Source organism: Suillus fuscotomentosus (genome assembly GCF_016647785.1).
Source record: "Suillus fuscotomentosus strain FC203 chromosome Unknown F5891scaffold_8, whole genome shotgun sequence".
Taxonomy (NCBI): Eukaryota; Fungi; Basidiomycota; class Agaricomycetes; order Boletales; family Suillaceae; genus Suillus; species Suillus fuscotomentosus.
In genome coordinates, this window is record NW_024539520.1 from 188,129 (window position 1) to 200,040 (window position 11,912).

At 40.3% G+C, this 11,912-nt stretch overlaps 3 protein-coding genes across 3 annotated transcripts; 2 read left to right on the forward strand and 1 right to left on the reverse strand.

The window, feature by feature from the left end:
* Nucleotides 1-216: 216 nt before the first annotated feature.
* Nucleotides 217-935, reverse strand: F5891DRAFT_976528 (uncharacterized protein; the record flags this gene model as incomplete). The annotated part of the gene is made up of 4 exons (XM_041376613.1): nt 217-238; nt 344-358; nt 484-592; nt 707-935. The coding sequence occupies 4 exons, from the start codon at nt 933-935 to the stop codon at nt 217-219; spliced, it is 375 nt and encodes a 124-aa protein (XP_041230519.1).
* Nucleotides 936-7,635: 6,700 nt separating this feature from the next.
* On the forward strand, nt 7,636-7,866 carry F5891DRAFT_929675 (uncharacterized protein; the record flags this gene model as incomplete). Its single annotated transcript, XM_041373930.1, has 1 exon — nt 7,636-7,866. A coding segment is annotated over one exon (231 nt), but the record flags the coding sequence as incomplete, so codon positions are not given.
* A 3,479-nt stretch (nt 7,867-11,345) lies between these two features.
* On the forward strand, nt 11,346-11,703 carry F5891DRAFT_1183589 (uncharacterized protein; the record flags this gene model as incomplete). The annotated part of the gene is made up of 2 exons (XM_041366302.1): nt 11,346-11,388; nt 11,447-11,703. The coding sequence occupies 2 exons, from the start codon at nt 11,346-11,348 to the stop codon at nt 11,701-11,703; spliced, it is 300 nt and encodes a 99-aa protein (XP_041230521.1).
* Between the last annotated feature and the right edge of the window lie 209 nt (nt 11,704-11,912).

The following is an 11,912-nucleotide window of genomic DNA, read 5'->3' on the forward strand; positions in this document are numbered from 1 at the left end:
TGAGAAAGATAATGTGTGGAATAAGAAACCTTGGTCAGCTTTATATCAATGTTTTTGAGACAGAGTGATAATGGTAGAAGACAAGATCAAACAGTATGATATATACCAGGAAGGGTGTGGTTTGGTTTACAAATCAAACACACAGCTGAACACAGTATATTAGATTAAATAATGCATTTGACTGCAGGTGTTGTTTAATTTATTCGAATTTTACAACTACTCGGTGAGACTTGGCAAGCTGTACAAGTTGATCAAGCAATTGAGAACTTTATATGTGACATGACACAATAGCCTTGAACATGTTACACGACTCAGTGCTGAAAATAATCAAAATACAACATACATGGTGTAATAAATCCTATCACAGACATGAAATGTATCCTATTATTGAATACAGCAGGTTGAATAGACATTGACAACATTAATGTACGAAACAACTACATTCATGGGCCCATTATTCTAGCCAATCTCATGAGTACTTACCTGGGTCTTTGCATAATAGTGCACTGATTGAGTTTTGGTACCTTGGCAATGTCAAGGTAGTTGGCATATACATTCTGTATCTTACTGGGTGAGATGCATCTGTGATATTCTAGTGTATATAATAAGTATAACCCATGTTTAATATATGAACACAACGACTCATGGTTTTGAGCAAAAGGAATTTTTGTCAGGTTCTCTACCAGCTGCCAAATCAACATATCACCCTGACCAAGTTCACCCCAGACCAAGAGTTCAGTAGGCAAGAGTATAATCCCATCATCATCAATGCTGTATTCATTTAGGAATTCTTCAATATCAATGTGCCTGTCCTGTACATGGAAAGCAAGCAACTGAAGGTGCACATTGGAAATAATGAGTGTGATCGCCTCAGGCTCAGCAATGTGCAGATAGAGCACAATACACAGGTGAGTCAAGGATTTAATTGACTTCATTTTGTCCTGTGGCTCAGCCAGAAAGTGATTACCATTCAGTTCAAGGTGGCTGAGATTCATGAACATATGAGATGTACCAAGGGATGATTCAAACCATATACAGATTGTAAGGAATAATGACTAGAGTAGGAGGACATCCAGTAGATGCCATCCCGCATCATGTGTATTAGGGTGCTGGGCCAGCCCAGTGACTCTATGAACCATTGGTGGGCCATCCCAGTGACTATATGAACCATAGGTGGGCTATCCCGCATCATATGTATCAGGGTGCTGGGCCATCCCAGTGACTATATCAACTAGATATGGGCTATTCCACATCATGTGTATTATAGCCCTGGGATGGCCCAACAACTATGTGAAAAGTGTTGGGCTATCCTACATCATATGTATCAAAGTTTCAGCATAAGGACAAAGACTATGTCTGTGTATTATTCTGTAGTAATATGCTGGTCATATAGTCAGGATAGCAAGTATGTTACACTACCCTCCTTCACACATATATGCTATATGACAGACCTCCATAACACTATTGATTGCAGACAAATACTATACTCTGAGTGTCTGAATGTGTAGGCAATCTTTTATAAGAAGTGACCCCTGGCACCCTCTGGTTATCAAAATCATAAGGGACTTGGGACATCCCAGATGGATCATGGGACAGACTATATACATTGGCCCAGTGAGCCCAGGTTTCTCAGGGAAAGTATTGGAATAGCCTGGATTACAACCTGTATTGCATGGGAATACCATCTAAGATTATACTCTTAGATGGGATTTTAAGTGAGAATATATATACCTAAGAGGTACCTTGAGAGGGGTGACTAAAGTGGGAAGTGGACCTTTCTGACACCTTCCTATAGCATAGTCAGTTTTCCACACCCTAACTCATAAGAAAGCAGTTACATGAAAAACAACAAACATTGAGACACTTTTTTGAGTGACTGTAAGCATAGTGCAGATGTTAACCCATTTTCAAGTCTGCAAAATGGGGCTCAGATTCTGTTGTCACTATTCTGTGGCAAGTAAGTCTTTTCATGCATCATTATAAACATGGGCTAACAAATTTGAAGCATTCTGTTCATTACCACTCCTAGCAGTATGAGGTAGCCAACCTGGACGCTCCTCAATAGACTCACTCCATCTCCTCGAAACAACTATCAAGAACACCTGGAGAACAGGCAAGGTAGCTTTAGCATTATTCCTAGATATAGAAGAAGCATTCCCCAATGCAGTTACTGACCATCTCCTCCACAATATACACATGTGCCATCTCTCCAAAGCACTGATTAATTTCACAGAATAAGTCCTACAGAACAGATGTACACAATTATGATTCAATGACTTCACCTCAGACTGGAACTCAGTTACAAACAACATCAGACAAGAAGACCCACTGTCCATGGTACTATATATTATCTATAATGCTGATTTTGTTGACATGGCCCAAGGACATAAAGAAGAAACAACTCCAGCATTCATCAATAATACCGCCTTCATTATGATAGGTAAATCATTCAAAAAAACACAGCAGACTCTCCAAGACATGCTGGAGCGCATAGGCAGAGACTATGATTGATCGACAGCCCACAACTCCAAGTCTGAGACCAGCCAATTCGCCTCAATAGACTTCTCCATAAATAGAACCAAGAAACAACTGATGATATCCATTAGATGTAACACTATCACCCCTACTCCCACTCACTGCTTTCTAGGAGTTATCCTCAACCACAGACTACAATGGAAAGCCCATGTCGACTTTGCTATAGTCAAGGGAACAAGCTACATACTTTAACTTTGCTGCCTCTCCTTCACCTCCATGAGAATGCCCTTACGACTAATCTGTCAGTTATACCAAGCCATAGCCATTCCAAGAATGCTTTATGCTACCGATATTTGGTTCAAGCCAGCATTCCAACAAGATTCAGACCAAGCCCAATGTAGTTCCATAGGTATAGCAAAACACATGTCTACTGTGCAAAGACTAGCAGTCATCGCTATAACAGGTGCTATGCACACTACCACTACTGATACACTTGAAGCTTATGCTAACCCTCTCAATCCTTCTTCTCCTACAGAACACCTGCCACAGAGCCATCTGCTGCATTGCTACCCACTCCGACATGCACCCTTTATATAAGCACATCATTGAGCAGCCAGTCATTTAGTCCAACACTACTGTATTGCACTTCATCATCTCACAAATTCTTTCTGAATTGGACCCTTTGTTCTTGATTCATGGTTGTGCATCTTTTTGTATGTTGTATATGTTTGGAGACACACTGGTGTTGGATTATCAAACCTTCTTCATGGACACTTGGTACCAGTAGTTTACCTCGTACCTATATATTCTCGTTCATTCCCGCTCCTTGTACTATCCTCAGTTGACTTCGTACATCGCTGAGGTTAGTATCATCATAGTATTCAGTATCTACTTAACTAACAACATGTGTAGCTATCTGCTACAGGTATACCAATATGATTAGTTGACTTCGTACATCGCTGAGCTATCTGCTACAGGTTATGAGCCCTGCACACCTAAAGCAAGCACGTAGGGGTCGAGCATAGTGTCAGGTTTGACACCCCAGAGGTCAGAATACCTCTGGAAGGATCTGAAGAAGAAGGACACCATACGGTATGAACCGATGATGTCGGTTCAACAACCCCGCCAATGATCAGCCACACGATACGAATTGATGATGTTGGTTCAAGACTTACCGGGAAGCCACCTGCCCAAAATCCCATTCCAACTCCTTCTACCAACCACCTAGCCCCACAATTCAAGAGTGCAGTGCTGTTGTGTCGCTCTGGCCGGGTAAGAATCAAGTCAGCGTACATTAAGAGCCTGCGCAAAGGTGCAGGCACAATGAACGGTAATAGCACAAACTTACCTCATGGGATGCAGCCCATGGGGGAGTCCAGTCACTTGGCTGTGGAGCTGGGAATGGAGGGGGAGAATAGTGAGATGGACGAAGATGATGAAGAGATATTTGCAATGATGGCAGGTGTAGAAGCCGTGGAAGGAACAGACCCCACAACTGTGAAAGAGGCAAGTGTCCGGACCGACTGGCCTAAATGGGAAGGCACAATCAACAAGGAACTCGACGGGCTGGAGGACACTCACACCTGGACTGTCGTCAAACGCCCGGACAACATAAACATTATTGGCTGCAAATGGGAATTCCGGATCAAATGCACTGCGGATGGGGAAATCAACAAGTACAAAGCTCAGCTAGTGGCTAAAGGTTATTCCCAGGTATATGGCATAGACTACTATGACACTTATGCACCAGTCGCATGCCTCACTTCTCTCTGAACCATCATGGCAATTGCCACGCACAACGATTGGGACATCGACGTATTCAATTTCCATAGCGCTTTCCTTAATGGCAAACTCAACTCTAATGAAATTACCTTCATGCAACTCCCGCCTGGACTTACAGCAGATCCTAAGTTTAAGCACCCAGTCGCACGACTGCATGTCGCACTCTACGGCTCCAAGCAGGGAGCCCTTAAATGGTACCAACAGCTATGTCGCCTCCTCAAACACTTAGGACTAACGTGCACAGAATCTGACTGGGGCGTGTTTTCAAACACGTCAGCCCCGATATCCTCATCCTCTCTGCGCACATCAACGACTGCACAGTCACCGGTAGCAACCATGCACTCATCACCACATTCAAACAGCAAGTAGCCGCACACTACAAGCTCTCTGACTTAGGACCAGTCGCATCGCTACTTGGCATGAAGGTGACGCACGACCGTGTCGCGTGCACCATCTCGTTCTCACATGAGACCTATGTTGAAGCTATCCTAACCAAGTACAATTTTGTCCACCTAAAACCATGCTCTATCCCTATGGATCCCAATCTCCCTCTTTCATACTTGCAGTCCCCTATAACTCCTACTGAGTCCACACGGATGAAGAATGTGTCCTATCATGAAGCTATTGGCTCGCTCATGCACCTTGCTGTCAGGACACGTCCCGACATTGCCTTCGCAGTATCCACTGTAGCCCAATTTGGGGCAAATCCTGGCATGCCCCACTGGGAGGCTGTCAAAAAGATCTTATAGGTACAAAAACCCTCGCACTCACCTTTGGCGGCTGCAGACAGGGACTGGAAGGTTTCACTGACACTGATGGCACGTCACAAGAACACAGACATGCCATATCCAGCTACGCATTCTTGTTGGACGGCGGAGCGGTCTCTTGGGGGTCAAAGAAGCAAGAGTCAATGACTCTTTCAACGATGGAGGCAGAATATGTTGCAGCCACGCACGCTGCCAAAGAAGCTATCTGGCTTCGATGTTTTGTTAGTGAAGTATTTCGCCCGCTTACCTGCTCTACCATCTTGCATTGCAACAACCAGTCTGCTCAGTCCAGAGTGTTTCACGCTCAGACTAAGCATATTGATATACGATACCATTTCATATGTTTTTGCGTGGACAAAAGGTCTATTTCAATCGTTTATTGTCCTACGGACGACATGATTGCTGATACACTTACAAAAACTCTTCCTAGTTTAAAGGTTAAACACTTTGCCTCCACCCTCGGACTTCACTCGGTTTGAGGGGGAGTATTGGATTATCGAACCTTCTTCATGGACACTTAGTACCAGTGGTTTACCTCGTACCTATATATTCTCGTTCATTCCCACTCCTTGTACTATCCTCAGTTGACTTCATACATCACTGAGGCTAGTACCATCATAGTATTCAGTATCTACTTAACTAACAACATGTGTAGCTATCTGCTACAGGTATACCAATATGATTAGTTGACTTCGTACATCGCTGAACTATCTGCTACAACTGGGCACTGTAAAATTCCATCAGCTCAACAAGCAATGACCCCAGGTACTTTTGGATACTCAATAAATCTAAAGTGGCAGTACAACAAATGGAATTTTAGACGATGATCATCTACATTTCTGATATTCATGCAGCAGACATTGGAATATCCATCAATCACTGGCATTTGCTGCAAGCTAGTCACTTGTGGAGAGAAAGAAAGAAGGAAAGAGTGTCACATCTTCCAGGGACAAGCCTAGCGGTTGTGTATCACTTAAATTATGCTTGAGATGCTTACATTTTTCTACTGACAACTTTTGAGCCTAAAACTCACCTTCATCATGATATAAGTATGCTAGCACTGCAAATTTCCATACATACTTCCATGTACCAGTAGCATCACTGCAAATCACTGTAATCATATCTGGGACAAGCATGGGTAGTATTATGCCAAGCTGATAGGTTTGGCAGAAACAGGTACTGCATTTCCTTAGAATCATCTTGGCAGCTTTCAACTCTTAATGCACAATACTCAGTCTATGCCCACTAATCAGGTATAACATGCATGATATACCTGTGTGGTAGAGGAACTGATATCAGACAGCCATAACATCTGCATCCTTCTTTGAATATTCCTTATTGGGAGAACTTGAAGGAGAGCTAATGAACTCATGTAGTACAGGTGTGAGTTATGCTAGAAAGTAATTTAAGAAGCCCAGTGAAGGCAAGCACATAAAGTGTCTGATAAGGTGTGTCTGAGTATAAGTTCAGTGCAGGTTTTTCTATGATTAGACAACATTATTTCAAAGCATAATGATCAAGAATCACAGCTAACAGACCTTTTTGGTATCATCATCAGGTCTGGAGTCTGTGATATAATTGTGCTATATATAACCATCCAGCAGGTAACTATGACAGTATAATTGATTCATCAGGAAGGGCCAAAACTTCTCATGACCACATGATGTGTGAGCCAAAAACTGCTGTATTTCTATTATTATTATGGCTATAGTATTTAAATGGGTAACCAACCCAAGTCATAAGTAGTGGTATGAGTTGAGACAGATATATCTTTCTGCTTGTACTTATGTTGTAGCCACTTGTGTATTCTTGTTTTACCCTATGCTACATTTATCTTGTCCCTCTGATGATGATCACATGACTCTTTGTACAGTATAGGACTGGTCCTTTATCCACCCCTACTCCTTTACCCACCTCAGGCAAAAATTATTATTTCTTCATTTTTTCATATTAACATATAGGAAGATATTTTACATAAGGCCTCTATGGACATTTATATAGTATACAATGAAGAATTGACATCCACAATGTTGTGCATAATACAAATCAGTTGTCCTAAGTTAACTTTGTTAAGAGCCATAGTGCATCAATGATTTTTTTTGAGAAACAGTGGCTGGTAGAATATGAAGTATATACTTTGAACATCGTTTTTACCTACAGCAGATTTGTGAATACCACCTCTGTTTCTTCTATAGAGTACATAGATTGCTTTTCTGAGGTCTTATCTTGGCAAGTTTGTCACACATAATTCACACACTATTCCCATGAGTGTTGCATCATCAATGTTATCATTACCTTTTGAATTACAAATTTATGGTGTTGTATGATGTGACATCTAAATTGAGGTGGGTAAAGGACTGGTAAAGTCAAAGACAACACTGTTTCCAATGATCTTGCTACAAAATACTAATATCATCATCAATAACTCTCAAAAATTTATCGTAGCATTTACATGTACATTGGAATATTACTGTCTATTACATTTTTTGAACAAATGAGTTATTATAAAGTGGGATGCATTTCAAAATGTGGTGGGCACAGAACTGGTCCTATACTATATAGCCAAGGGCTTGGTTTTCCGGACATGTTCAACCACTAAATAGCACAAAGACACACTTTTCTGTATTCCTTTGATGACAACATTACACTTATGACCTCAAATGTTTTTGGCAAACAAAGTGTCTTTCAAGTCTATCAATCAATTTTTTCACATTATTCTACTATCTTTGCAGATATGTTGGTGTTGCCACCTGTTTTGGAGGCCAAGACATATAACAATGTTCCACTAGTGTGTTTCCCTGACAATGCTAAAGAGACCAAATTTTTATTGAAAGCTATATATCTTTCACAGTGAGAATATTGCTTTGATTGTAGGTTTATTGTTTATCAGGCTTCTCCCACTAGATTTTCCCATTATACCCATGCCTAACCCAATATACATCTCATACAATTTACCACCTCTTGAATCTCTCAAATAAATATGAGATAAATGAACTTTGTTGTGAGGTTATTCAACAATTGAAAGCAGATTGGCAAACTTTTCTAGCTTAGTGGGATGAACTAGAAGGTGAAATTGCTAGATTGACTGACCCAGACAGTGATTCTATGTGTTATGTACTCTCTAATGATCTGCTTCCAGACCCTGCATCTATCATTCAATTAGCCCACAAGTATCAGGTCCCGACAATAGGATATGTAGGCTTTTCCTCAACCAAGGTGCTAGTCTTATACATATTTGTATCAGAACAAGAACTCATTGTAATTTATAAGAGCTCCTTCAGAACTTTCCCACACTCCTCTGGAAGTTACTTGCACTCACCCAGAAAATCCTTCCAAAGTTTCCACACTCCTCTGGAAGTCCTTTGGACTTCCTCGGACTTTCTCTAGACATCATTCTGACATTAAAGACACATACTTGGATAAGAGACACAGTGCATAAGCTGAAGTCCAGCCTCTCAGAATCAGTCCTACCCTTTGTGCATAATTTTAACAAATCTCCAATTCAGTAATGAAATTGATGCTGGTATTCATAGCACAATACTATAGTGACTTTGTCACCATCAGGCAAAGGCCAAGTATGGACCTTTTGTATAAGACTTATCATTTATTATACTTATACCAGTAATATAGTACTGCTCAACTACACTTGATGAAAGATACAGTATCATGATCATCATATGATAGAGAGTTTCAAGTGCATGCTTCAGATCCTAATTGATGGTAGAATCTGTGATCTCTGCATCTATATACACAGCCCTCTGTTATAATATAAGGCCACAGATAATTCCAGCATGAATATAATCCTGGATGTATTCCATCTGTTAATATGACATTGGCTAAAATGAAAGTATTCAGGATCTAAAATAATAGTGTCCTTTGGGAAGGTAACACCAAACATAAAATTCTCTTGGTAAGATTTTTAAAATGTCAATTTCATGCATGCAAGCTGAAGAAAGTACAATCAAAATAACTTGAGAAGCATAATTGTATGTTATTGTGGAAGTTTGGGATCTTCACTGAACATACAAAAATACCCTTTGACAAATGTGAGACTATGGACTTCAGGGGTATAACACATGTCAGTGATAGGAGAAATTTGACTAATGGCTCTTATATCACAGATTGCATAAGATACAGGAGGCTAGCACTCTATGAATTATGAGTTGTGGTCTAAGAGAAGTCAGCTGAAGATTTTACAAGATAATGAATGTGCTGATACCTCTAGCATGCCAGTATATGTCACCTACAGATCAAACATTTTTGTAAGTCTTGTAGACCAAAATATCTGAAACTTCACAGGAACAACCTGGATGACAAGAATGTTTACAAAGAATGCATAAACAAGAATACATACATGTGATGCAAGTCATGTATATCATCTCATTGCAGTAAAGAATAGTGATGATGCAACCTTGAGCATCTTTGTAAAAGTTAAAACTCTTATATATTGCAGGGATCACGAGTGCTGTAATCTCTCAGGTCAATAGCCTAGTATTTAGTAGTATCAAGTTGTATTACCCAGGTCATAAATAATCAAAAAATCATATTGTATGGTACCACCCCTTCTACTTTCAAAATATAGCCTGGCTGGTTAACTACTATAATAAGTGCTCATTAACTTTAACAGCTTTAGGAACTATAAAGCTTCATAAAGATCTCTATGGTAATTTTGACAAGAGCTATAACTTGGAGTTTCATTGGAAAAGTTCCCATAGTTAAGGTGCTTTCTTGAACCATCCACTTTCAAGTATTTTCTTTATAACTTACTAGGATTGTAACCTATTGATGTCATAAGACCATAGATAGACTGTCCTTGATAATGGCTACAACTTTTATTATTATCAGAAAAGTACCGATAGTCAAGGTGCTTTCTTGAACCATCCATTTTGCAGTATTTTGCTCATAACTTATTAGGATCACACCTTGACATTACTTCACCTAACTACCTTGCCATACTGGGTGGAAATAAAACCAAAATAGTATGGCAATCTCTTGTTCCCACTATATCCCAATATCTTCCTAATAAATATCTTTACTCCTTATTGCAATGCTTACTTGAATGCTTAGGAACACTGCTGACAGCATCGGTAGGTAGTATATGGCTTCTTGGGGCTTACTGAGTGCTGCCTGCCTCTCCTATGATGCTGTAGCTTATGTCAAACAGTCTTCTCATTGTTCCTCACAATGATGACACTATCTCCTCCATATGTTAACCTTTTCATTTGGTTCTTTTCTATTTCTACACTTATTTTCTAGTCTCTACCCTCTGGCGATACTACAATATAATGTATGCCAGTCCTTTGCTGTCCTGCTGCTGTCTATGTACACAACACCAAGTTGGAGTTTTGACCACCTCTACTCACTGCCAACAACCCTCGCAGTCATTCCATTGTCAACTCAAGGCAAGGGCATATCTCAACAGGTTCTGACAAAGACAGTCATTATTTGAAAACTACTGTGTAAGTCATTAACTCTACCTGTTGCCAACCACTCTTACTTGCACTCAAATATCTACTTGATCCAAAGGCATACCTCAACAGGTTTTAACAATCACATTTGTCATATTAAACCTACCCTCTTGTCACTAACCACCCACACTGTCACTCAAATATCTACTTGAGGCAAGGGTGCACCGCAACAGGTCCTGACAAATTTGTTTGCCATATTTAACCTGCTATGTAAGTTGCTAATTCTACCTGTCATCAATCACCCTTACTTTTACTCAAATGTCTACTTGAGACAAAAGTGTACCTCAATAGGTTCTGATAACATATCAAACCTACTCTCTTGTTGCCAACTACCCTCACTGTCACTCAAATATCTACTCAAGGCAAGGGCACACCACAACAAGTTCTGACAAATTTGTTTGTCATTTCAAAACTGCTATGCTCTAGACTACTAAATGGATTATGAGGTACTCATGAGTAGATAATAGACATGATCTATGCAATGACATTGTGATTTTCACTCTGTTACTAAGCAGTGCACCTGGGTTTTCTCTTTTTGCCCTTGTCAGACCTCTCCTTCCTCTGCTTTTGTGTACAGCCACTTTGGTACCACCAGCACCACTGTAGAGACTGATATCTCTGTGGCCTTATAGAGATTTAATTCTCCATTATTCCAATTACTTCCTAATATAGCATGACTCATATCTGATCCTAGCACACTTAGGCACCTCATCGGCCGCTCGCACACACGAGTGCTCCAGTAGTGTATTGGTACATATATCCTCAGTTCCATCACTTGTCCTTTGTCCATCCATTAAATATTCATTTGTTTTTTTAGCATGTGTTCCTATCATATTTCCATTTAGCACCTAGGATGTCAGGATCTGCTCCTTCATATTTTCTGCTTATACTTTTTGGTTAGTGCCAACATTTCCTTGGTCTTAGAATATGAGATGAAACAAATATTTTCTCCAGGCCCATACATTGTCTTTGCTGGTGCTGTTTGGACTTTACACCCTGCTGTACAGATCCTTTCCAGCCCTCTTGTATTCAACTATTATTCTACTAATACTGATAATCAGATCTTCAGTGGACATCACATGGCTGCATTCTGCAAAGCTGTGAAATTCCTCCAGAGGTATTATGAAATATTCCCTCCTCAATCTGAACTTGCTAACATCCTACATCACTCTACAGTTTTTCCTCATTCCACAAGCTTCATATTACAGTAACATGTATAAAAACACTCCTAACACCTTTAATAGCACTGGCTGAGACATGAGTAATGTGCGAAATAATCTACTACACACCTAGTGGGGCTAGTGAGATAGGACAGGACATGGAGAGGATATGTGTGGGAAAATATTGCATCCAAGTTGGCCTAAATATCGGGTCCACAAGTCAAAGCGGTGGGTCACATCAGGAAGTGATTTGTGTATAA